The sequence below is a fragment of the Acanthopagrus latus genome, chromosome 18 (genome assembly GCF_904848185.1).
Source record: "Acanthopagrus latus isolate v.2019 chromosome 18, fAcaLat1.1, whole genome shotgun sequence".
NCBI lineage: Eukaryota > Metazoa > Chordata > Actinopteri > Spariformes > Sparidae > Acanthopagrus > Acanthopagrus latus.
In genome coordinates this window covers 29,684,279-29,711,951 of record NC_051056.1, presented here as the reverse complement: position 1 = coordinate 29,711,951, position 27,673 = coordinate 29,684,279, and the positions used below count along the sequence as shown (strand labels likewise).

Below are 27,673 nucleotides of genomic sequence, written 5' to 3'. Positions count from 1 at the left end.
TCACCACCTTTCCCACAGATTCTGTCACGGAGTGCACACACAACTGTTACGGGAACGGAGAGTGTGTGGCCGGATCCTGTCACTGCTTCCCAGGATTCATAGGGCCGTACTGTTCCAGAGGTAATTATTAAGCTCATATATTAACTCTTATTCTGTCCATTCAGCACATGATTGGATTCTTTTTTTAATTTGGGATGACTGCAGGTCAGTTACCCCAGCACAATGAAGGTTAATGGAATTTTGTGTATGATGCCCAAAGCATTGAAAAAGTATATATCACGGTATTCCGTACAGCTAGCTCGATAAATTGTCTATGCTGAGAATATATTGGCCTTTATTAGCTCACTGCAGATTTATCGATAAAGGCTTCTATGTCAGCTCATTACAAGAAATTCATCGAAGAAATGTCATTAATACTGTAAGTTTCAGATAATTTAGACGCAGCAGGGAACACTGACAGGTTCACAGAATGTAACTAATTTAAGCGATAGTCATCAATAATATATGTTCATTTAAAAAGGCCGAGAACAATATTGGACAAAATATGGTTAGTGGATCTTTGTGAGTCTCTGATGGGTCTTTAAAACTCCAGGACCCGTCAGGTGCTTCTGCCTCGCTCACTCTGATTAATCCACACAGCCTACCTGTCTGTTTATCATTCACTGTTTACAAGATATTCCACTGGAACTCAGGATTTGATACGGATCATGTAAACAACACATTCCATCTGAGTCCTGATTTACGTTGCGTTGGCTCTTTAAGGAGGAGATCAACGTCTCAGCCAGGTTTATAGAAAACGCACAGCTATTTAGACCGGGAACACCGTATCCAACGTGATAACACATTTTCTTTCATTGATTTGTTTGTCCTGAGATGCTCTTCATTTGAACATGTGGAGCTGCATATTATGGGATGTCATGTGGCCATCTCTTGGCTCGTTCTTGTTAGCGTCTTGTGAGCCCATATGGGCCGGGTACTGCTCGGGGAACAAAACAGATCAGTGAATCGACGTACAGTATATTCTGATTCAGTCCTTTCAGGCATCTGATCATTACCCAGTGAAGACTTGTGAAGCGTGCTGATGTTATTCAGGTTTTAAGAGCGCGCTCACGTTCACAGCACGTTCACAATATGCATCTCAAACGGAGCACTTGCCACAGTTTGCACACACGGCTCCGGCCTCGGGTTATCAGCTTTGTACAATGCCGAGCCAACAGTTTTCAGAGCTGTGGTGGAGACGCGTGTCTGAAGGATTAGCTCGTATTCCTGGTCAGAATGACAATCATACCTAGTTTTACACATTATGAAAGATTTGGCGCGGAACAAAGCAATTGCTCTTCACTGCTTGTGTAGAAGTTCAACGAATAATCATTTGGCTTAGTTGAGTGTGAAAAAGTAGGTTGCATTGTTCTCCAGAGTGTTTTATTAGATATATGATCACAACTAAAACTCAGAAATACTTTATAGTCACCAACATTTTTTTCTGGATGGACGTTATTATTCTACATGAGAAGAAGCTTGTACCACATTTTCTGATTTCAGAAAGTGAAACAACATGGTTTAATACAAAGTTAAGACTGTTTGTTTACACAGGGGAATAGTGTAGAACAATATATATGTCAGGGACATGTAGAGCCATCCATCCTGATTTTATTTGAGATGTAGTGCAGGAGTAGCTGAGTGCTTTTGTATGTTTTAGACAGGCTTCATGGTGATTGTTGTGTGTCTTAGTGGTTTGTGTTACACATTAAGTCTTATAGCAGTATAGTATATTATAGTATGATTCTCATGCAGACCCCAAGAAGAGGAGCTGCTGTTTAATTACAGCAACTAATTGGAATCTAAATAAACAAACTTGGATATCAACAAGTTTTTTTTTGGATATGCACGACTGCTTTTATTAATTTGGAAAATTCCTTTTCATCTGCCGTGTAAAGAGCTTTGTGGGAATCAGTGAAGCAACTTAAAACCAAAATGGTCCCAAAGAAAACCGTTGCAAACGTTTATTAATGCAGTCGTTTAATGCTGCCATTGTATCACAGCGATGGCCAAAATCTCACAGATGGATGTGTCAAAATCTGGGCACATGAAACCAAAGATATCTGCGTGATGAGAGAACCGATAAAGATAATGTGCATGGACAGACCCGTGAAAAAACAATAATGCGATGTGGCTGTTTACAGCTACAAGCTACAGTTTCTTAAGAGTTAAATGAAAAGGTTGATTCGACTCTCGTGTCCCATATAAGAAAGAGTCCAGCTCATAATCCTGTGTAAAACGGCTAATTGTTTTTGTTCTGTGTGTTTTGTGCAGATTAAACAAATGAGATCTAACAATTAGTCAATTAGTGAGCTTAAAAGGTGCCGGGAGGCCGATTCTGTTACCTGAACATACGTGTCAGTGGCTTCACTAACATACACGGTTAAGAAATATATTTTCCTGTCTTGGAAAAATAAGTCTACACTGACTTATTTCAGCTGTTCCTGGTCTAGATATTTCTAAGCTAACTCTATAAAAATATAATTTTGAACATATTTTTCCAAAAAACAAAAAAAAAAACACCTTCCAGGAGTTGATCAATAATAGACATGTACTGTCTCTGACCCCGAGTCTTAGTAAATAGGAACATCATAAATTATGGACTTATTATGTTGCTGGTGCTTACAACTCTGTAGCTGTTTTTGTTTTCGCCTCGTTTTGTTCTTCTGTTTCACACCCACACAACATGTGTGTCTGTACGGGTGTGCTGTTTGTTTTTTTTTCCATGCTTTGTTTTATTTTATTTGTGTGTGTGTGTGTGTGTGTGTGTGTGTGTGTGTGGGGATTGAGATAGAGGGAACATGAGAACATTTAGTCTGCCATTATGCTGCAATACTTACCCACCGCTGCTGGTTACTGTGCACTCGCTGGAAATAAAAGATAGAATAATAAAGAGTAAAGAAAAAGATGTAAGAGTGGGATGAATCTTCACATCTAATTCTCGCCATGAAACCCAAAAGGCCTAAAATGTTGAAGCATTCCTTTAATAATGGAACACAGCTGCGATATATCTAAGTTGAGACATGATTGAAGATAATTTGACATCGGCTTTACAAAAGTAATATCAGAATCAGTTATATTCTGACATTTTTGCAATTTTAAAAATTCATTCCCTGTCTCTCCACAGCTGCCTGCCCCGTCCTGTGCAGCGGTAACGGGCAGTACACCAGGGGGCGCTGCCAGTGCTACAGCGGCTGGAAGGGCACCGAGTGTGACGTCCCGGCCTCCCAGTGTATCGATCCTCAATGCGGCGGACACGGATTGTGCGTGGCGGGTAACTGTGTGTGCAACACCGGCCACAAAGGACCCAACTGTGAACAAGGTGAATGATTGGATTGGAAGCAGCACGATGCAACATATTTATGTGTGAAGCTCCGGAGGAATCGACACAGTCCATTGGTGAAACAATCGCTGTTTTCAACTCCACCGAGCAGATAATGCTTTGGATGCTGTTATTGATACCGTGCGTATAAATTAACTCCCTCTTAGTGTTTAAACCACACGAGGGTACAAGCTGGAACAGATTGTGCTCGGCGCCCATTGATGCAGTCACCTATTGGAACGCTCCACAGTTGAAGACGCCTGTTCAAATCGATCAGTCAATCACATCTGTTCCCCTGTTTATGGAGAGCTTGTTCCTCTGTCTTGTCAACGCTCTCCACCTCCCCCCCCTTCACTTCAGTGCATTTAACTTTATTGATCCTCGTGCGGACAAAAAGCAATTATCAGCTCAGATTTACATGTGTGGTTGACCTTACATGTAAAGGGCTATTGAGTTCACTGAATGGATATATTGTGGTTTTTCAATGAGGTTACAGCAGTGTGGGAAGGAACCATAGAAGGGAGAATGTTGCATTTGTAGTTCCAGGCTTACTTGTGTGATTAATTGGCTCAGGTGACTGATCGATATCCGCGTCCATGTACGTATATATGGAAACACACAGAACGATCAGCTCCAAAGGAAGCACAATAAGGTTTGTCTCAAATTATCCCTCGTTAGTAATGGGATGATTGTGTTGGCCATAATTGCCAATTATTAACTTAGATCAGCAAGTTGATCTGCAAATTGTTAATAATAATTGATTATATCTGTCTCGACACTAATTGTGCTCTTTTTCCTAGTGCCTATAATGGAGCATAATTATGCTGTCAGGATATTGGAAGAACCCTATAATATACCGCAGAGGAGCTGGTTGAACACAGGGTGGAAAATTACTACCAGCCACCGCTAAATGCTGCAAAATGTTCAGCTGTGGCCCACCAGCCATCATCTGGCACTGGAGCACTTCCACTCACTCGCAGAAAGAAAAAAAAACAAAAAAAAGATGATTTTGGCCGGTAGCAGAGTCGAAGTGGCCAGGGTAAATAAGTGGGTTTGATATCCTGTCTGGAAGTGGTAAACTAACATCGCTGTCGCCCTTGCTGTGTGTGTCCTCAGTGGACTGTGTGGACCCGAAGTGCTCCGGTCACGGAGCCTGCCATCACGGTGAGTGCCACTGCAACCCGGGCTGGGGAGGGATCAGCTGTGAGATTCTGAAGAGCACTTGTCCGGAGCAGTGCTCCAGCCACGGCACCTTCAACACCGACTCGGGCACCTGCGTCTGCGAGGCCAACTGGACCGGTGCCGACTGCTCCATAGGTCAGAACACGTTTCTTTGTATTTTCAACACGTCAACACGCTTTTGCATGTGACTAAGGGCTGTGACCAAAGATGATCTTATTATCAGTTAAAGCAGTGCTGTGGTACTTGGTAAAGTATGTATGGATGCTGTTGGGCGCCCCAGTAGCTCTGTTGTGGAGTGTGTGACCCGTGTAGAGAGGTTCTGTCCTCGCTGCAGCGGCCCGGGGTTTGAGTCCGACCTGCGGCCCTTGGCTGCGTGCCCTCCCCCGACTCTCTGATCCCATTTCCTGTCATCTGTCAAGCTGTCCTGTCAGTGCTGCCATGAAAAGGCCCCCAAAATACTTTAAAAACATTAGCTACTGTTCTGCTCTCTGTTAGCGCAGTGGAGAGAGGCATTAAGTCACATCCTTTTAGACTGTCGCGGAAAACCCGACCCGAGTCCTTCACATAGCAAATCCACAGTCCAGCAGCTTTAAAGAACTTTAACAAATCATCCAACCAAGAGAGACAAGGAAAGTTTCATTTTTCACGTCACGCTCACATATGTCTGATAAAAAAGTGATTAATGGATGCAAATTACTACAAATTGTTTCAAAGAGCTTCTTTAATCCGACAATAATTGCTAAAATTGTCCTAAAAACCTGCATCGACATCTGTAAACTGCCAATGATATTGACAATCACACATAACAAAGAAAATTAACAAATCTTCATATTTGGCAAATTCTAAAAATTACTCAAACAATCAAACTCAAACGAATTGATTAGCAAAGTGGAGTCAGTCCATTGGTCCACTGACTAATAGATTAATGGGCTCGTTGTTCCGGCTTCTGTCTCATTATTCGGATGGCAGCGGTTCTTGTTTACACACAAATGCAACTATCTTTGTGTCTGTAGTCATTTGATACTAATGCGACCACTGAGGCCGACAAAGCTGGACATTTTCAAAGTCGACTCGCTGACTTTAAGAGAATTAAAAGGGCATATTAATTAATCTGCTTAGAGTTGTAATCTGCATGGGCTTTTATTTCATTCACTCCTTCGTCATTCAGTTAACAAATCCTGGCAAACGGAGCTTCTAAAGTATATGTGGGCTCATTTTCTTTCTTTCTTTCTTTTTCTTTCTGTTTCTGTTGGAAAGTGTTTGAGTTTCTTTAACAAGTAATTGGCACCAAAGTCTTTATATTTACTTTCTATAAGCTCCCCCTCACTGTGCACAGACAGTGCAGACACCAGGTGTCCACAACAGCAGATGTACAGCGTCTGCAGTTATTATCTGGCTGTAGGTCAAAATAAATGATCTATCTTATCCAGTATATTATCTCTAAATGTGGACGTGTTATTAAAGAATTTAAAGTATAATCATGCAGATTTTGTATTCAAGAAAACGTTAGTATAAGTGTGATGTATGCTTTAATCTTTAATGCTGTTTAATAAATCACAATTTTAAGTTATTAATCATCTCGGTTAAAAAATTTAGTGAACATTCAACAACAATTTGTTTTCCTAAATTAATATGTCACATTTTGAAGCGAAACTCTTGGATATTTAAATGAGCTTCAGCTTCTCCCCATAGGTGCACATGAACGAAACAAATTTATTAATTGAGGAGTCTGGAGTTGCTCCAGAGATGATGAATGGGAGCCTGACTGACTGAAGTTTTTCCATCTCATGAGCTACTCATACATGTTCACGTACTGTCAGCTGTGTTTAATGAGCTCTACGTCACACCTGTCCCGCTTCACCTTCACTGAAGTTTCACTTTGGTATGATTGGGCCACATTATCAGAGACGTGTATATATTTTTACCAAAGCATGAAAGCCACGATGAAGAGAGAGCATTCTTAAGACGAGGAGGATGTGTGGACACCGAGCGCGTTAACACTTCCTCTGTAATTCTTTTATCTATGAGACCAGCAGCGCTTGTGTGTTTTGCTCGACACACACTCTGAAAATGCCTCAGAAAGTCTCTTCTCCAAGCCGCAGTAAGAAAGTAACCCGAGCTGACTGCGGGTAACAAAGCCAAAACAAAAGATTTCACGGGCATGAGGAGACAGATGTTGACATCTGATAGCCAGGAGTCACTCAAGCTTGATATAGTGTTGGATAACAGGAGAAAGAGCTGAGGGCGAGCCTCGGTCTGGACTGCTGGTCCTGCTCAGAGTGTTTTGTATTCTTTACCACAGTGTGATAGCACATGAATAAAAAAACAAATCTGGATTTTTGCTTTGACTGGTGCAACAATTGTTAGAGGTTTTGTTGAGCTTGTGGTTTTCTATTTCGAACCTTGATGAACAGATAACAGAAGTGTGCTTCATTATGTGTTGGACTGTGGGTGTGATCACAACCTTAAAGTTTGGTAATCAACACTTGTGGCACGTGCGGCTTTGAAACGCACCATATGTCGACAACAAAGCTTTGGCTCAGCACTTTACTCTCGCGCACTCAAGCATATGTTTCCTGTATAAACTCAACACAAATGTGTTTTTTTCAAATCGACTCATGTTGATTTGTTCAAAGCTTCACATCCCAAAACCTGAGAGTGTTTTATGGGAGTTTCAGGTTTCACAGAGGAGAGGAGGTGATTGTTTATTCACATCTGCGCAGGCTGAGCTCGGTCATTTGTTACCAGCTTTGTATTCAGAGGGTTTGTCTTTCGACACAGGTAGGTGACATGTTAGTTCAAAGGCTGGCTCCTCCCATCTGTTATCTGTGCATGAGCTTCAGGTGATTTATGCCCCGTTTCCCCCCTCAGAATAGACTCGTTCTCAGTATGTTAAACCCCAGACAGAAACACAGTGGCCATACTGAGTCGAACAATTAAAAGCAGAAGATGCAGTTTGTTTCTGTCAGTAGAAAAGTGAAGCGCTGTCAGTTGTATTCGTCTTGACTGAAGTTCAGTAGGATATGAAATCATGAGGCGGCTGGATGGTGCGTTGGAGATGATGGATGTGAGCGCAGACCTTTTGAAGCAGCGTGCAGCCGTGGCGGTCGCTGCCCGGGAAGAATTGTTTTTGGTGAAGGGGGAATTTTTCTTTCCTCTGTGCCTCAGTTTGTTTTCTGTCTCTTTTTTTAAGAGAAGTAATTTGTTATTCCGTTAATGTTTTTAAAATTCCAGACACAATCGTCTCACTCAGCAAGATATCTCTCAAATGTCAATAAAGTCACTGACGAGGCCGGCACCGACGCAGTCCGAAAGTTGAGGAGTTTACCCACCTGGGCGGGTGGAGAGCTCCGTCTTAATTAATGCTGCGTTTCGTCTTCAATTAAATAAACTTTAATTAACAAGCAAGCAGCATGGATCGACCGCCCACAACCCCTATCCAGCTCGAGTCAGGGGCATGTTAAAGGCAGATAAACACTTTTGCGCTAATGAAAAATTGATTGCATAGATTCTATGGGAAGGAGGTATCCCTTTGGAATCGAATGACTCCCCTCCAGAGGCATGCTTAATATTCTACAGTGTCGGCTCGACTTAATCAGAACCATCCAAGGTCTCTCAATCGAAGAAAAACTCTATTCAGAGAGCTGGAAACAGACGGCTAAAAGAGGGAGTGTGGCGGAGGCAGCGGGGGTAGATTGGCTTAAAAAAAAAAATACATGAACAAAATGAGCAGATTTTTAATCTGTGACTTGTTACATTTTGGGCACAGAATTATGTCTCTTGGCTAATTTGCTTTCCCCGCAGCCACACCAAGTTTTTTAAAAGGCCCAAACTTTTTTTTTTTTTTTTTTTTTTTTGGGTTAGAAGGCTCTGAAGATTTCCTGGAGCATCTAGCAACTTAGAATTTGAGGACATACTTGAGCTACTTTGCACGAGCACACTGACGGCTATTGTTGCAGCGGAAAGCTTTATGGCTCTCCTGTTCAACAGCTTTGATCGAAGCTCTTCGTTCCAGTAAATGAACATTTCTTATTCTCTCACAAGAGCAGCCACAGTTTGTTGAGCGTTAGCTTTAGCCCGGTACAGACTGACTTACTTACCACCCATGGATTCAATCTTTTGAATTTCACTTTTTCTGAAGATAACACAGATTCCCAGCAGCTGCTCTGCTGTTTTCGATCCTCCGTACTTGTAGGAAAGATGTCGATCTTACATCTCTGAGTCCAGACATAAGGACCTGCTTGAAAATCCTAGCCCTCGCCTCTGTCTGCCAAGACTCCATGCAAATGAGCCTCCGGAATACGTAAAACAGAAAAAGTGGTTGTTTGGGAGGTTTTGAGTTGTGCAAAGTAATTGTTGTGCTTTACTGTGCTTGTGCGCCGACTTACGACTTTTTCAGCGTTGGCAGCTTTTGTCTGATTTCTTGGTTCCTGCACTCATGTAGAAATAAAGTGTCCTGTGAAATTACCGGAGTCTTTGATTAGAAGAGTTAAGCAGAAAAAAAAGTAATAACCCAGTAATAACCTGTGTCTCTCTCACATGAGGATGGGAAGAAGAAAAAAAGCCTTTTCTATTATTCCTCTGTAATTATTCAGAGAAATACTTTGTGTATATTTAACAACCGCTTTCCTCCATCTGAAATAACATCAGAGCTTATCACACCAATGTAAATTATATATATATATATATATATATATATATATATATATATATATATATATATATATATATATATATATATATATATATATATAATTTATATTATGTTTGATAAGCTCTGATGTCATTTCAGATGGAGGAAAGCGGTTGTTACACTGATTGCACTCGTTTGTTGATAAGCTAATTAAAGTCCTCCTGATTTTGTTGCCAAGCAACTTTTTTTTTTTCTACATAAAATAGATGTAAACTGAGTCAGATATCATCCTTCTGCAGAACAATGCTCCATGTGTTTCTCTCTAATGTTCCCTTTTTAAGTTTTATCTCTTCACCGCGCCCTCCAACGTGGACTCGTTACGTTTGGATCGGTACTGTGTGGCTGCGCTGTGTTGTGAAGAGCGTTGTTCACAGATTAAATGTCAAGCACTGAGAATTTAAGGCACTTTATTATTGCTGGAAGCCATAAAATTAAAAAGACTCTATATCAAAATTAATTTACCACTTTTTTTTTTAGAGGAAGATTTATCTTTTTTTTGTCCTTCTGAACTATTTATTGTGTATTTTGGCACCGCGGCAGCCAAATAAAAGTTGATTGGGGGATTTTGTTTTAATGCTCTGATATGTGACCAGGTCTACACACATTTAAAAAAGAAAGTGTATTGGGATCCATAAATTAAGAGAAAGCAGTAAATTCCTGATATTTTCCCATGTAAAAATCCATTTAATAGATGGCAGTAAATTCAAGTCTCCCCCGATAAAGTATCATCGTACATTCCAGCTGTTTTTATTTCCTCCTTTACATTTTGAGGATTTTCTTCGACACATTTTTCAGGAGAAGTGTTGCAAACGTGCCTTGTTTGCAGTTAAACTTATTGCCCCACTTTAACCGATGCAGCCGACACTTCTCTGCACACATCAGAGCATTTCTCAGCAGTGGCAGATGCATCTACACAGAATACAAAAACACAACAGTATGCAAAAAAAAAAAAAAAAAAAAAGGCTCTTTTTTTCCCAGAACGGAAGCTACATGTCTCCATGGCTCTCTCTTTCGTGACAGAGGTGTGTGTGGTGGACTGTGGTCCCCACGGCTCGTGCATCAGTGGTGTGTGTCAGTGCGAGGAAGGCTGGACAGGACCAGAATGTGAGCAGAGGGACTGTCACCCACGCTGCATCGACCACGGAGTCTGCCGAGAGGGCAAGTGTGACTGCCACCAGGGCTGGACGGGTGAACACTGCACCATCGGTGAGCCACGCTGACACATGCATGCAGCACTGTACACCCACACACACTCGACAGAAGGGCACCAACTACAGAGGAAATGTGTTATGGACAGGCTTAAAAGGGCATCTGTGGAGTGTGAATGTACTCAGAGCAGTTTCAAGCAGATCATGACACTCGTCTGCCGCTGCCTACCTGCTCTAAAGTACCTTTGCATGACACGCTCGTGATGAGCGCTTGTTGGTGATATTTTCAGTGTTTAGAAGTAAACCGATGTCTTTCTTGCAGTTCACTTTCCACTGTGGGGTTTTTTTCTGAATGTTGCTCAGCGACACTCAAAGTAACTCCAAGTACATGAACTGCATCATTTACTTGGAGTATTTCCATTTATTTCACTTTAATGCTTTAATCTTTGTCTACTAATATTATTATTTACTCTGCTGTTTAGTAATTTACATTTAAAATCAAAAGATTGTCTTATAAAGAATTTTTTTATTTTTTTTTTTAGATCAAGTCGACCTCGATCATTCACAACAATAAAATGCTTCACAGTTAAATTAAAAACATAATAGGGATGCATGATATGGATTTCTCCTTTAACTGATAATGATAATGGATAATTCATTTCATATTTTTGTTCTTTAAAAAGCAGTACCACACCTGTACATTACACTCACCTGAAGTAAAAATTAAATTTTACATTGTGAGCACTTTTAAAGTAACATTTTTATTCCAGGTATTCCACCTGTTGTGGAATTTATTAATTCATTCATTTATTTATTTATTTATTTATTCATTCATTCATTCATTCATTCATTCATTCATTCATTCATTCATTCATTTATTAATTTATTTCACTAGCCATGGTGACGACAACCCTGATTCCAAAAAATTGTGACGCTGTGAATAAAAAAATAAATACATTTGAATATCCCATAATTCTTTTTGATTTGTCCTCATATTAAAACAGTACAACCACAATATATTTAATGTTTTACCTCATCGGCTTCATTGATTTTTTTGTACTATGCTTCTTGTGGGGCAGCAGTAACTCTGTCTTGGCAGTAGCTTGGCACCAGGCAGGTATCTGGAGAGGTGCCAGTTCACCTCCTGAGTGCTGCTGAGGTACCCTTGAGCAATGCAGCCAAACCCCCTAACTGCTCGGGGGTTCCTGATTACAGGGCAGACGCATCGCTCGACACCACAGATCCTGGTTGTCCTGATGTGAGTGTATTTTGAAAAAGTAAAACATTTAAATAAATACCTGCTTCACAGTCGTTCACAGGAAGGACGGGGTGAAGTTCAACGCTCTGTGAAACACTCCATCATGTAAAGGATATTATTTCATAAAAGTGTTGTCGTTTATTCAGCGTCAGACCCTTTTTTTGGAGTCCGGGTTGTATGACTAAACATATTAACAATTCAGCCTCTCCATTTTTGCAGCGTCACCTCCTGATCAGCAGCAGGTTTCTGTTAGACAAGGCTGCCACCAGGCTTAGTGGCAAATGTAGAGGTTTAAATAAAATGCCTGTGAGTTAAACTAATGTTCATCTGTGGAAATCCAGAGCGGATCCACAGAAAAAAACAATGAATTTATATCAAAATGTTTATTTTTATGTAAATCTGTAACCTGCATCTCTCCCACACAAGTGAAATGAGAAAACCTGACATATATTCTCACAATCACTCCCTCCTCTCCTCTCTGTCTTTTTTGCAACACCTCACATCAACTTTGTAATTTTTCCATCATCCATTTAGATATTCCACCTTTCAGACTGCTCAAGTGATGCTCCTGTATTAGCGAGTCAAGGGCAGGTATTTAGGGAGCCGAGAAGCCACGGGTAGGCCTCCTTGGAATATCATTTTTCTGAAATGGCAGTGCTTCACCTGGCATTAATGAGGATAATGAGTTCTGAGATGTCACTTCCTATTGACCTTTAACTCAGACTTCCTCGACATCTTACCCCCTGTCAAAGGTCCTGTAGTTAAACCCTGACACGCCGCGTCAAACACCATTCCCCCAAGTGTCATCTCCACCCTCTCCATGACGCCGTATTCCCTGTGAAACAAAGATCTGGCACTCCAAACTATTGAACCCTAATTATGTATTTACAAGTTCTCTCATCAGCAATCCCCGGCCCGCAGCGTGGCTCCATCTCTGGGGGAGGAGATTGCAGTGAGGGAGTTGTTGGAGGGGTCACATTCCTGATCTTATTAATCTTTCCCTCCGCAGGGCAGGCTTTGCACCATCCATTTTCCCTTTTCTTTCCCTCCTGTTCAAGGCTCCCGTCAGGAAAGTAACTCCTTGCTTTTGGACGCAGTGTGGATGAATAGGCAGTGCGTTACCTTTTCTTGGAGAACCGGGAGCTTATTTTGTCTTTCAAACCCTGAATGACTGCCATTTGCACAAAGCGCCTTTTAATCACATTACATGGCCAGAGCTTGAATAGAGGACTTCCTCGGCCATTCTTTTGTCACGAGCATCCAGATCCTGTTTTATATGCAAGGCTTAACCCATTGTCACCGCTTTCTCAGCAATGCAGTTTACCACTAAGGTGTTTTTGATTCGCCTTAGTGTACTGCTGGTCCATCGCCGTGCAGTTGTTGAAATCACTGGAGTGGAGATGACGGCAAAATTGAAAGAAAGGGGAAAAAAAAAAGAGAGAAAGTAGTTTAGTATGCTGCTTCATGATGCGTTCATATTAGAATGAGGCTGAGACTACATACCTCCTGACAAGCAGACAGTGAAATGTTTTGAAGCAGATGAAAAACTGGCTCATATGGTCTGAAAACAAAAGAGTGTTATTACACTCAGATATCAAGAGGAACAGTGCTCTGCTCTGAGATAAACCATCTTGTTTCGCCAAAGAAACGCAGAAGGAGGAATGAATATTTTACTGAGCTTAAGATGCTGAATTTCATTTTAGTTCCTTCCTATGGACAGAATTATAATCACCATCTGACAGAGGAAATGTGGAGATTTTTGACCACGGAAGCATCTATAATTCTGATTAATCACTCTCAGCTTTCATTGACATCTACAGTCCAGATCCGTTTCCCCTCCTACTGTAGCTAAACTCTGGATCTACTCCTCTAAGTCTGCAGCTTCTGTCTGTTGTCTCTCTCTCTCCCTTTCAAACCAATTTTCTACTTGTTGTTTCTATTTGCATTTCTGTGCCTAACTCCCACTTACATCCGTTCTCTTCTCTATTTTATGTCTGTATGCCTGTCTTCCTACCTATCTGTCTCTCTCCAACTCCCCTCTTGGCTTACATGTATAGCCCTGGATTCGAGAGTATCAGGTAAAAAGAAAAAACACTTTCTTCACTTTGCTTGAGAATTTAAGTCTTCTTGTAAGATGTTTTTTTTTTTATGATCCTTGCTTTTAAAAAAGTGAACTCTGTTAAAAAAAAAAAAAAGCAGAAGTGGCTGAGCTCGCAGTTCTCCAGTCATATCCTGTCACTCATGCTTAATATTAGATTTACATGCACAGAGGAGAGTTTGTTTTTTTTTTTTAAATTAGAGCAGCAAAAAAAAAAAAAAAAAAAAAACGTGCCGAAGACAACGGTAATCTTGAGGGAAATACAACCTGCAGAGCTTCTTTTTGTTTTTTTTATTTCCAAATATTTAAAACCAACATGGCAGGTACATCAGCTTTATGCCAACAACCGTTTCCACTTTTTTTTTTTTTATTTGTGCTTCCCTGTAAGTTACAATAAGTAAAATGTGTTTGTCAGTCTTAGCACTCTGCCACCACAGAGATAAGTAATTTTCTTTTCCAAATGTTTCCCTTTCCTCGGTTGTGTAATAGGAGCAGTCAAGATAGGATATAAAGGTAAATTGAACCACTACCCCCCCAGGGAGATTGTCACGAACAATCCCTCCCCGCTCTCTGTCTTTCCTAGCACGGCGTATATACACCTGTTCTATGTCCGAGTCGATCATAATGTTTCTGCTGTGATCCTGCTCCCCCCCGATATGTCCCCTCATCTCCTGTCCGTCTTAACCAGTCTCACACAGACTCCACGGTCCCTTCTTCCCCCACCTTGTCTTAATTCCCTGTGTCTGCCAGATTAAACGGCCAAAACTGGTGTGGTTCAGTCATGTTTCGGCTCCCTGTCTTCACTCCCTCCACTAGAAGGAATGCGATCTGGCAGCAAATGCTCTGTTTTCTGTATATGTAGAGACTGTAGATCCTCCCCTCTTCTCCCCCACACCTCTCCCCTATTTACATATATACTCCCCTCTCTCCCTTTGATGTTGCCGTTACTTCACATGAGTGTTTCTCTCACATCTGCATCAACGGGGGCCGGGCCCACTTTAATTATTTTCAGCAAAGCGCTTGCAAGACGGCCTTCTGATTCAGGCAAACTTTGAACTCCACAAAGAATCCTTTAAATCTTTATTCCGACACACACACACACACACACGCACACATGCACGCAAAAAAAAGGAGTGAATTTGGCTCCAAGGCTGCCCTTGGTTGGAAAATCACACCAAAATACAAGTCACTTTAACTTCTAAAGAATCATTCAAACTATTCATTTTATTTTTATTATTTTTTTATTTCAACACACGTTGCCATGAGGATTTGACTCCAACTGGCCTTTTAACAGCACACAGCTCAGCAGGTTTCCCCTCTTCTGTCCAACACACTTCACTGCTGAAACTCATGTGAAACGACAGTAACTCCTCACACCCTCCCCCACATCCCCCAGTCCTGTCAGAGGTGTATCGTACTGTATGTTCACTCAATACTGTCTTATTTCATTTTTGTCCCTCCTCTGCCCCTGTCCACTCTTAAATGCCCCCTTCGCTCTTGTCTCCCTCCCCTCCCCTCCTCCTCCACCACCTCCCCCTCTCTTGATTTCCTTGTTCTGACTTGCTCGGCTGTTTGACGCGTACATGATGTGTTGACAGACGGCTGCCCCGGGCTGTGCAACAACAACGGGAGGTGCGTCCTGGATCAGAACGTCTGGCACTGCATCTGCCAGTCAGGATGGAGAGGCCTGGGATGCGATGTAGCGACCGAAACGCTCTGTTCAGATGGCAAGGATAACGAGGGAGGTAGGGAGAAGTAAAAGCGTTGTACAAATAGTCTTTTAGCTTCGGCTTCGTTTGTGTTTCTCTGATTGTGCAAGACAGAAACACTGGCTTTGATGTGGCTCCTCGGTGACAGTGCAAACAAACAAAACAAATCAATCATACATAAAACATCACTGGAAAGAATATGCAAATGATTTAGCCGAGCAGATTGTTAAGCTGCATGCTTTAAAATATACAGTAGATCAATTATAAAGAATAGTTGAGAGTGTGAATTAACACGCCGGAGCTAATAAAGTGCTTCTTAGCCTCATCAGCAAGCCCAGAACTTTTGGAAGTTCATATTAGGTGACATACTTTGAAACAGTTCACACTCTCATGTCAGCTCCGGATCTCAGCTGTCGCTTTAATGAACTTAAGTTGACGCTAGAAGTCATCTGTGTGCACCAGAGCTCAACACAAGAATGGAGATGCTCACGCGTTCCCTTATTGCGATCCAGGTCAACAAAGCTTCTCCCTCCCTGTCTCGTCTGGCCCTTCTGTTTTCCAGATGGGCTCGTGGACTGCATGGACCCAGACTGCTGCATTCAAATCGCCTGCCAGGGTCAGACCTACTGTCGCGGCTCGCCTGACCCCGCTGCCATCGCCAGCCAGGGCCAGAGTTCAGCCGCCCAGCCCACGTCCAAGGGCTTCTACGACCGCGTCAGCTTCTTGATTGGTCCCAGCGGCAGTCACGTGATACCCTGGGACAACACGTTCAACAGCAGGTAAGCGGCTTAATGAATTACTGACAGCTCTTTAATTATTTGGACCACGTTGGCTGTTTGCTGTCTCGTTACGAGTTGGGGAAAGACACCTGTGTTTGTGCAGCCACTCGAACACGTCAAAGGTTCCCGCGTCTCTTTGTCTTTGCAGTCACAGTGACAAGTGTGTTTACAGTGGTGTCACTGCCACCACAGTTTATTTCTTTTACCAGTCAAGATTAAGTAGCTCAACAGTGAGCTCGTTCGCTGCTAAAAATAGCACCTATCACTGTGAGAACACAAGGATTATCTTTCTTACACCGAGATAACAGAACCTGGTGGTTTTCCCACTTGGAAAGGAAAGAACAGCAAACAGAGTCCGTCTTTGCCGCACATTAACATATATCTTCTATCAGAAACATAATTATTTGTGATCATCAGTGCAGTTTATTTGAATATCTAAGACTGGCACACTTACATAGACTTCTCTTTGATATCTGCTTGAAAGGTTTTTTCCTAGAAACTCTTTCCGAACATTAAAATCAGTCCCATCACAGAGACTCTGCAGAGAGCAAACAAGTTAATGGAATTCTGCACTTTAACATCAAAGATACCCAGAGTTGTGTTTTGTGTGTCATTACTCGACGCCACATTTATAGAAATGACACCTATTGTTGGTAATTTATGATACACATTGAACAGTTTTCCACTTAGGCGGCGTTACAAGTGATTTCTTTAGTTTCACAATTCATACTGGTGCAGTTTTGTGTTTTGTTGAGCTGCAAAGTGTTTTAGGTTTTTTTTTTTTTTTTTTTTTTTTTTTTTGCTCTGTGGATCTTTTTGGTCTTTTGGTCCGTCCACCATTTTGGCCCAGACTATAAACGGTGTGCCAACCGTGATGTTTCCCAGAGGACGAATCCTTCTGAAGCCACCAGCAGGTTGACAGATCTGGCGTCAGCTGAAATGTCCTGACAACCTTGTTATTGATTACCCTGAAATGCCCCTCGTGGCAAATTTTAATAACTTTGGCGATAGCTTAACGACCGCTGCAATGACTGATGTATTCATTGATTAGCTGTTAACTATTGAATGAATCCCCCACTATGTTGGAATTGTATTCATCTTTTTCTTTAAGAAAAAAAGTCAAAATTCGTTAAATGCGTATTGTCTGGTTTCTTTATTCCTCCATGACTGTAAACTGAACATCTTTGGATTGATTGACTCTTTTTTTAACACGACATTTTAAAGACCGATCAATGTATCAATTATTAACTAAAGTAATCAAGAGAAACATCAACAATGACAATAGTCATGAGTTGAAGCTCCGCCCTCAACTTCCGGTCTTGTTGAATTGAATCAGGTTATGTCCATGTGTTCACGTGTCAGTTGGTTCATCAGCAGGTTCAAACAAAAACAGCTTCTATAAAACTTGATCGGACGACTTTAGATCAGATATTAAGGAGTGTGAAAGGGAAGTGTTGGGCCTTGGAGGTGGTTTGCACTCTTCTTAGTGCCATTCTAGTTTGTTGAATACTTTAGTTTATGATAGGAACCTTTGACATTCACATTGGCTTCACCTGAACTTTGTCTTCAGAACCAATTAGCAGATGTCACAGAAGATCGTGAACATGGCGACTACACACCGGTATATGAGCGCTGCCGTTGTGAACTTTGTTGAATGGTTCTCTCAGAAATCTGCTTCATGTCTTGTTTTCATCCTTTCTTATTTTCTTTGGCATATAGTTCTTGGTACAATAACCACAGGAGCCACATATAGAGTAAAGATCGTTTTTTTTTTTCAGTTTTTCCATCAAAGACATTCTGACATTGATTGAGACTGAATGAAATCTTTGTAGCAGTGTTGGGGCCACCTTTATTCATTGTGAAACCTTTGCAATGTAACCACACATTTCCTTTAACTTCTGGCAGGAGGGAAAGTTTTAAGGTGTTTATTCAAGGTAACAACATTGATGAAAAAAGTCTGACATAAAGGAAGAAAATTCCTCACTGGATGAAAAGACCGCTGGGCTATACAACGTGCACAGTCTGACAGGCAGTTTCATTTCTCAACCCAAACCTCGGTGCACATCTGTTCAGAATCATGAGCAGAGTTTGTTTTGTGTCTGATGGAGAGGGAAATGATTGCCAACTGTGTGCAGAGGGCTTTGGGAATATTTCCTCCAATAGTTTAAAGTAATCCTTATGTAAATAGCATGCTTTACTGAAAATATAGAATGAGGCAATTCCCCCCCTCCCACCCAGCCGAGTTCTCAGTAATCCTCATCCTCATTGTCTTCAGCTTACTGTCGATTTCATGTCTGGCAGTGGCATTAGCTCTCTTGCTCAAAATACTCATTTGCCTTTTTTATCTCCTTGTAGAAGTTTAGTTTTATAGTCAGAAACATCACGGTGCATTTTAGTGGCTCCGCAAACATGCATACCCCTAAATCAGACGAAAATTAATTACCTTTTTCTGTGTGTGGGGGTTCATGTGTGTGTGTGTGTGTGTGTGTGTGTGTGTGTCTTGTAGGCACAAACACAGCAAACATGAAAAAATGAAAAAACAAATGTTTTGAAAGCGTCAGATAACAGAGTAGAGTTTAGTAGTTTCACGGTTTGTTTGGAGACCCATTTTTTTTCAAACATTCATTTGAGGTTATGGGGTGAATAATTTATTGACAGCCTTTGCAGAGTGTACGTTATAAAAAAAAGTCTGTGAAGCGCTGGAACAATGCCAGAACAGCATCAAGACTTCCAAAAAGCAGCGGTGACTGTGGTGCCTAGTATCTGATGTCTAAAGGTACGGAGATGGGAAACAGTTAGAGGTCACTACTCTCCCTGTATTTTTTATTAAGAAGGCATTGTGTAAATCCAGAGAAAGGGAGCAGATTTCAAAGTGCGGTCAGGTTTCAGAGTCCGGCAGTAAACTTGTCCCGCGTACAGCACAGAGAATAAAACATGTGTTGTGGTGGAGTGTTTTTTTTCCCCCCTGCCAGTCCCCCAGCCGTATCGCATGTCCCCACACAAGTCTCCCATTGGGTTTTCAGATGGTGTTTTTCTACAGCCAGTGTGAGACAAAGACAGATAAGAATGCATGAATTATATGATTCATTTCTGGGGTTTCAGCAGGTGGTGTGTGACTTGGCGTTTGTTGGGGGGGGTGTTTCGTTTCTCCCAGCATCCGTCTGCCTCTCAAAAGATTAATAGAGACACAGGGAAGAAAGAGTGAACCTTCGGCGGGGCTCTTAAGTGGCCTTGTTCCCCGAGCCGGTAAATAAAGGATGGGAAGATGGTTGTGCCAGGCGAGGAGCAGGAGGGAAATAAGAGAGGCTAAAGCTGTTGATCATCCTCGTCTCATATACGTAATGACCCGGAGATAAAGTGGCAAAATGAGACATTTTTTTTTTGCCCACCAGTGACAAATGTGGAGGAGCGCTTTTAAAAATTCTGCACTGTGGTTCAGAAGAGGGGAATGATTAAATGTTGATGGAGAAATATCGCAGTGTCTCCTCTCCTTACCTTCAAATAAAGGACTGACTTAACAAATTACTTCACACTTAAGGATACAAGAACAAGAAGCGGCGTCAGGCAAGTTTTACCTGAAGGCCCCCGCAGTCATGTTGAATAATCGCAGAGGATATCTGAGCCTTTAATCATGTATGAACCTTCACTGTCCGTGATTTATGGTGCAAAAATGCCAAAGAAAATGCAGTTTTTTAAGTGAAGGCAGACGCGGGGAGGCTGGAGGTGGAGAGCTTTTGACCAGAAGCAAATCCATTTGCCAGCAGCACAAACCTAGGTGGGCAAAGTGAATGAGTAATGCTCTCTCATGCTGTACTAACTACCACTGAGGTGCTCTTAAGTGAAGCATTTAACCCCCCCCCCACCTGCTCTGGTGGCAGTGCTCTTTGGTCAGCGGTAGGAGGTGGGTTATATGCGGCAGCCACCAGGTGTGAATGTACGGAACAAATACTGGTGGATAAGAGGTTCTTTGTTCGAGAAAACCTCTCCCACATTTATTTTTGAAAAGTGTATTTTTTTTTCCTCCTTCACACCAGAAGGACCCCCTCACATTCTGATTTTTTTCTACACAGAACATTTTGAATTATTTTGCATTCATATTCTGATTTCCCTCTCACCTTTCTAAACCGCCGTGGCGATTCTTTGTCATTGTTACATTCAGCCCGCTTTTCAAACAGATTTCCTTCTTTGTGACAGTTTGCCTCCAGCGTTGCATTTTGTTGTTCTGAATTCCTATAAAGTGCCTCTTGACACGTCAGCCATCGAGCTTTGCAACTTCTCACATCAAGAGGATATCTGTTAGCGAGCTGAAGAGCTTGTTCTAACACAATTCTTGTTGATATATTATCTTTCATCGCGAGTATTACCACAGACATTTATCACGCTAGCGAGCATAAGACTCGGGGTGTGACACTGACAATAAGCTCTTTTTTGGAAGCAAGAAGTGCTTGCAAGAATAATCGCGCTTGGATCACACATCTCCACAAAGAAAAAAACAATTCAGGGGAAATTCTTAATTTGGGGGTGAGGTCAGAGTGATAGCAACGCTGTGAATATTTCACTCATGAATCTCATTTGATGTGCCTACTGCTGGGCATATTGTACACTTCATTTACCAAGTTGACTTTACTGAGTAGAATGATAATTTAACTGCAAATCTTCACGGCTCCATGATGTGCTGTGTGCGTTCCACTCTCAGCTTTGATGCCCACTGTTTTCTGTGCCGGACTTACAAATTGAACTGCTCCAAAAGCTGTACATGGTTTCACAAGTTGCAACATGATATTCCTTTTAATAAAAATAAGGCTAAAAATGTGAATATAATTTCTGTATCCTGGTGGAATAGATATGCCAAAACACACGTGCGAAATGTGCTGAACAATTAATTAAATGTTTATCCAAATGGCTGATGCTGCAGTTTTCCTGGATGAAGGCATAGCGTGTGACAGCATATCCTTAGAAATAAATAAAGCACTGTGGTGCTTCAAACCTCTCGGTGTGAGACGGCGTGCTTGTTTTTTGTACAGATGCCAGCAAAAATCACATCATCAACATTTTTATATTTTTCTCTATGAACATGAAAATGCAAAACACTAACATCATGACTCATGTTGCAATATCTGTCAGAAATAATCACAATGTGATTCTTTTCTTTGCAGCCTTAATGCTCAGGATGCTGCAAAATCTCAGTCCTTAATGTCTAGAAAACTACATCTCACTGAGTTATGGGCTTTTAAAAGCAGTAAACAGAGACAGAGAGCTGCTCTGCAAGGTGGCATTTTTATGAATAACAACCACTGACATGTGTGTATTCCTAACGGTCAGTAAATCATACCTTCCTGCTAGTGCCGCTGGCAAAGGGATGACAGTTGTGAGCAGCGTTGTTGCTGCGGCTGCGTGTTTGATGCCGGCTGGTATTGTTTGTTTATTCAGCCCTTTCTGTGTTTGTGTGCCCACACAGCCTGGCGTCAGTAATCCGAGGTCAGGTCCTCACGGGAGACGGGACGCCGCTGATTGGAGTCAACGTGTCTTTTCTGCACTACCCGGAGTACGGCTACACCATCACGCGTCAAGATGGCATGTAAGTGAGACTGTGTGCACGCAGGCATCAGTCAGCGCGGCATGCAGGGGCACACAGCAATCCATCTGCACTTACAAACACTGATTTACATGTCCAAATAAACATGGGCACTCTCCCGTTGTTAGCATGGCCTTAGGGCCAACCCTTGCCTGTGCAACCATTTATTTGTGGCATGACTGCTGTCCTCCCGATCAGTATGGAAAAATGCAAAAAAAAAAAAAAGCTGTCCAATAGTGGGAGAGTCGTCTTGGCAGTTATCCAAGAAGCGCTCAAAACAAATTGAAACAGCAGCACATTGTGCCCTAGAACAATTCCTCATGCAAATGTCACAGTGGTGGAGGCCATTTTGAACCAGGCTGTTTAAAATGCATTGAATCAGCAAGGGTAGAATCAATCTGCCCGCGGTGTAGTAAAACATGGGATTACTGTCTGACCTTCTCCCGCCGTTACCGCAGACGGGTTCTTAATAATGGGAGTGCAAATACATACAAGACAAACGCATGTCATATTTTAGAGGGAGGGTTCACCTCAGGTAGGAGCTTCATTTTGCAGATGGCCGTCAGAGATAGTGAACCGGAGCCTTCATTCAAATTCAGCACATAGAGGCTGTTTATGTGTTGCCAGTGTGGAATAAAAGGCTTATGAGTGGCAGAGAATTGTACAGCTGTTGTTATGAAGCACAATCCTTGGGTCCCCAGATAGCTGAGGATTAGCTGATTTCTTCAGATATTCCGCCCTGTAACTCTTCTGACAAGGAGCGTGATAAATGGTCGGGGATAATCACACTTGGTTAGCCAACAGATCCGCTCAGTGTGTTAAGAAGGGGGGGGGCAGCATCAAAGCCTGGCCTCTTGCAGCTGTGCGCTCCCCACTGCCCAAAGTGGAGAGAGCTTGAGAAGGAAGCTGTTTTAGGTCAGCTGCACAGCTTGGCTGTTGGCGTGTGTGTCATGCGGGGTGTGGGTGCGTGCATGAGAGACGAGCATAAGCAATGGAATCTGTGTGTGTGTGTGTGTGTGTGTGTGTGTGTGTGTGTGTGTGTGTGTGTGTGTGTGTGTGAATGCATGCAATGTCACCACACAGATGCTTTACCCCCTGGGTAGTGGAGCTCGCCGAATATATAGAGCAGCACTTCAAAGAGTCGCCCTTCATTTCCAAACCAGTAACTTTTCCCTGAGTAATGTCGTACTAATTAAAACCAGTTCGCCAGTGAAAACTCCCAAGACTCCAAACCAAATCCAACCATAAAGTGTCTCCTCGCACCATGCCTGGTTAAACAAAAGTCATAAATTAGATTCAGTGAATGATAATAATATATGGAGGCTGTACAGAGGGAATACTTTTGATAAGGAAAAGTTCCCTCTTCCATTGAAAAAGCATAATCGGGCTCAGTTCTGACATACATATTTACTTTACTACTTTACACTTTAAGAGAACTTCCAGTTTATTATGACTTGAGGTTTATTTACAGAGTTCCAACCATCAGTCTTTCAAATATTCCTCCGTTCTTTCAGCTTCATCATCTGTTTGCAAAATGACAGTATCATGATTAAAGACATAGAATGATAGAAGGCCTCCTGTGTTTGTGTGCTAAGAGGCATTTATACCTTATTGTTAGATACAACAGTGAGTCATTCGACCTTTGAATGTGCTTGAAGAGCGGATCATAATGTTCATTTTGTATGACTGACATATTTATTGTTTTTTCAAAACAGATGCACTATTCATGATGCTCAGCACAAATTGTTCCCGATGCACCAGGAAACATCATCTGTTGATGTTCGGTACAAAACTTAAATTTCCATCGGAAGGTTTTGTCTGAAAAAAGAACGACAGCACTGTGGCGCCTACGTTAGTGTTCATTATCATCAGCTGCAGAACAGAAGCAGGCAGGTGCTCTGGTTTAAAGAGGAAAGAAGACGTCCCCTCCATGTTTGATTTCTTATAGTGAGAATTTGAATTTAGTAGTTGACGAGTTCTTCTGGATGATTGGTTGTGTATAACTCTGGATGAACACAGATCACAGGCAATAGAACAGACAGACCCCGACAGCAGTTAATACAGTCTCTGTATTGCTGATAATTCAGTTAATCGAATCAGTGGTTTGGTTTTGTGTTAAGGTTTGACCTCTTGGCCAACGGCGGTGCTTCTCTGACGCTGAGTTACGAGCGCGCCCCGTTCCCCACGCTGCACCGCACGGTGTGGCTGCCCTGGAACGTTTTCCATGTGATGGACACGGTGGTGATGAAGAGGGAAGAGAACGACATCCCCAGCTGCTACCTTACGGGCCTGATCAGACCCAACCCCCTCATCCTGGCTACGCCCCTCTCCACGCTCTACAAGAGCTCCCCAGAGGACAGTCCCATCATCCCCGAGACGCAGGTGAGACAGCGATCGCAGAGGTGACCCGGGGAGAACGCATTACAGGGCTTTTATGGTCAATTCCAAATTTGCGCTCATATCTGATGCTTTTCAATGACTTTAATAATTTGACCCGTGTTTGATCTCAACATTACAAGCAGCAGCGTTGAAAATACACAAACACAGAGTAACGATAATGCGGTTATCTTCCTTTCACCACGGCTTCTCTCGCTTATTTTAAACAGTCAGATTTGCCTTTCAGTTTGCCTTTGAGCTTTGATTGAATTGAGGCGTCTCCCCAAATACTAAGCCATAAATTGCCTCACAGTAATACTGATAAATTCTGAGGGCACATCGCATGGAGGTTGCATGCCCCAGGATTTGGTTTGTATCCATTTGGCTCAAATCAGAATTGAAAATCCCTAAATGCAAAAATGTGACTCTGCAGCTTCTGCTGTTTAAAACCGATTAGGAAAAAAAAAAAAGATCTGTTTGCGACAGTTTGGACATGCTTCAACGTGAGCGCTCGGGTGAAACCTGTTCCACAACTAGGACGATAAAAATAGAGCAAGACTTAAGTGTGTTACAGTCGTGGTGTTCAAGTGAAAGAATCTTTTTTGCAGAGTCTCAGATAATGAATAATTCATGAACTGCCCATGGCGTGTGTTCATAAATGTTAATTTACTATATTGTTGTGTATAAGTGAGTTCTTAAAGGAACTAAGAACCATCAAGTATGAATTTTTTCAACTATTAAGAGCTATTTTTGCTGCTTGACAAAAATTATATTTGACTTTCCTGCATAGAATATAATTTAATTAGTGTGTCTATATAAACCTTTCTCTTGTGTGTCTGAGCCGCTCCACACTGAACGCAGGCTTTCAGTGGCTGCTCTGATAGTCTTAAATCCTATAATCGAATCTTAAATGTGTTTTTGGTTAAGATTTACATTGAATTTGCTGAAACAAAACTACAAAATGAAACCAACATTAAACGAATATGTCAGACTGTATTGGAGCTGATGTGTCGTGTAGTCTGGGAAAAAGTGGCTTCTTCTCGTTAAAAAAAAATGGCTTCCTCTAAAAAGAAATGAGTTCATTTTACAATATTTTAATTTAATTCAGGTATGTAAAAATTCCAACCCGATCTGGCTGGAGAACAGTGCAGTCAGTGCTCGGCTGAAGCCTGTTGAAAATAATGAATTTAAAGCAGCACTTTCTGCAGGAAGACGCTTTAATTAGGGTGTAATATCATCAGTCGCACTGGAAGTCAGAGAAACAAAATGGCCCGATTTAATGGCATCAGCAAACTGTTTCTGAACAGTGTGCATGTTCAGAAGGATTTTCATGTTGAATGTGAGAAAATAATTTACTTAATTCTGGGACTCAGAGGTTCCTTCATATCCTTCACACTGTTTTGCCAGCATTGATGCGTAATAGGTCTTAAATTGTATTCATAATAGTCTTAAAATGCCTTAAATTTAAGTTGTTAAAACCTGCAGAAACCCTGTGAATGATAACAGTGAACTGAAATATTGTATATTATACCATATACTGTAAATGTACTGTAATGTATTACATGCTGTAACTACATCTAATCCCAGCAAACTCCTGTTGCTCTAGTTACTTAAGTCTGAACTCCACGCTGTGCACTTGGCACCAGTCTGACTGCTAATTAAAATCCTAGGTTCTTCATGAGCAAGTGGCCATACCAGGCAGTGACCTCAACCTGGTCTACCTGAGCTCCAGGGCAGCTGGCTACAAGCCCATCCTCAAGGTGCTTCTGACCCAGGATCGTCTCCCCTTCGGCCTGATGAAGGTGCACCTGATGGTGGCCGTCATGGGCCGTCAGTTCCAGAAGTCTTTCCCGGCCTTCCCCGACCTCTCGTACACCTTCATCTGGGATAAAACAGACGCCTACAATCAGAAGGTCTTTGGCCTTGCAGAGGCTGTGGGTGAGTACCTGCTGTGAAGCTGCCGACTGAAGATGTTGTGTAAGCGTGAGTTCACTTTCAGATACTCCTGCTTCCCCCCGGCAGTGAACCTTGGTTGAACTCTTGAAGATTGATTTTATTTTATTTTATTTTATTTTTTTTCAAATTGAGGGTTATTTAAGCCAGGCGGTGCTTTTGTTGTGCAATAAAGATTTAGTAGTTGGTGTGAAATCCTGAAATCCCCCAGTGCTGCATTTTTGAAGGCCACTGCTCTTTTGCTGACTTCTTTGTTTTGCATGTATGATATTTCAGCAGCAGCAGTGCAGTGACTTAAATACTGCCGATGAGGCAGTGGCCTTAGAAATGAGCCAGCAAAGAGTCAACAGTCACAGTAAAAAACGACAAACGACAAATAGTCACAGAATCTTTTGATCGGATCTGAAATAACAGAATATTTTAATTAGGATATTAAAATGAATAAATAATTAACGTGTCACTTTAAAGGTCCAGTGTGTAGGATTTAGAAGGACCTATTGGCAAAAATGGAATAAAATATTTCTAGTAAACTCAGCGCAGAGTTTGCATGTTCTCCTGCGTGGGTTCGCTCCGGGTACTCTGGCTCCCTCTTCCACAGAGATCGCCACGTTACAGTGCCGTGTTTCTCTACAGAAGCCCAGAACAGACAAACTGATCACTGACTTCAGAGACGAACCTTAAGGTTTTGCATTTTTAGCAGCCACTGTAGGGGAGGGTGAGATGAGGAGTGTTCACTTGGTTGCTTCAACATCAGATGGTACTTAATCCTTCGCACCGGACCTTTAAAGGCTTACTCCACCTACATTACCCACAATGCAACTTAGCCACTGAGTGTAATCACTGTAGTCACTCAATCAGAATACATACAGCTTCCTTTGGAGCCACGAAGGCTTTTTACTACTTATTTCACATATAAAGTCATATTTGCTCAGATCTGTAAACATGTTTTTAACCAGTAAAATTGTTGGTTACTCTTTCAGACCAATTCTGCGAGTGTGCACTTAATATGTGTTTGTCTTGTTTGTACAGAACTACATGTGGTAACACTTGCATATTAATGTTTTGCAGTAAAACTTTTCAGTCTGAAAAAGGCTCGGGGATTTGGTTAAGAAGGATGAATGTTGGAGCACTCCAGCTTTTCAGAGGAGTAAAAGCCTCACAGCCCTGACAGTCAACAGGACTCACTCTTGGATTATGGCTGCAAACATGCCATAGCGTTTATGATATTGACTGTAATTTGTTCCATCTGAGCCTTTATTGTTTAAGTAATTCATGCCACTTTACAAGCTACAATCTCGTGTTGTGGTTTATATGCATTTACACAAGATAAAGCACACAAATGAGAGGAGGAAACATAAAATACAAACTGTGCAGGTGAAACCCCACGGGTCTTCTGAAATCATCCCAGCTGGAGAAAATCACATTCAAAGAGAAAGCAGACCCAGCAAATACAGAAAACAGCCACGACGTGTGCTGAATGTCTTACAGGCTACAAGCCTCATTGCTGCCATAAGTGTCAGGTAAGGAGGTTGCAACCTTGC

The 27,673-nt window shown here is 41.9% G+C and overlaps 1 protein-coding gene across 5 annotated transcripts in view; it reads left to right on the top strand.

Moving 5' to 3' along the window:
• The window catches only part of si:dkey-237h12.3 (teneurin-3), a 209,101-nt gene that overhangs the window by 148,903 nt on the left and 32,525 nt on the right, over nucleotides 1–27,673 (top strand). For 4 of the 5 annotated variants that reach the window (XM_037076954.1, XM_037076955.1, XM_037076953.1 and 1 more), the window contains 11 exons: nucleotides 19–120; nucleotides 3,167–3,361; nucleotides 4,478–4,678; nucleotides 10,257–10,442; nucleotides 13,700–13,720; nucleotides 14,230–14,253; nucleotides 15,339–15,485; nucleotides 16,012–16,228; nucleotides 21,687–21,806; nucleotides 23,924–24,185; nucleotides 25,850–26,117. In XM_037076954.1, the coding sequence (XP_036932849.1) occupies nucleotides 19–120; nucleotides 3,167–3,361; nucleotides 4,478–4,678; nucleotides 10,257–10,442; nucleotides 13,700–13,720; nucleotides 14,230–14,253; nucleotides 15,339–15,485; nucleotides 16,012–16,228; nucleotides 21,687–21,806; nucleotides 23,924–24,185; nucleotides 25,850–26,117 (1,743 nt within the window). The remainder of the gene's footprint in view (nucleotides 1–18; nucleotides 121–3,166; nucleotides 3,362–4,477; nucleotides 4,679–10,256; nucleotides 10,443–13,699; nucleotides 13,721–14,229; nucleotides 14,254–15,338; nucleotides 15,486–16,011; nucleotides 16,229–21,686; nucleotides 21,807–23,923; nucleotides 24,186–25,849; nucleotides 26,118–27,673) is intronic. The other variant, XM_037076956.1, reaches the window with a different exon arrangement.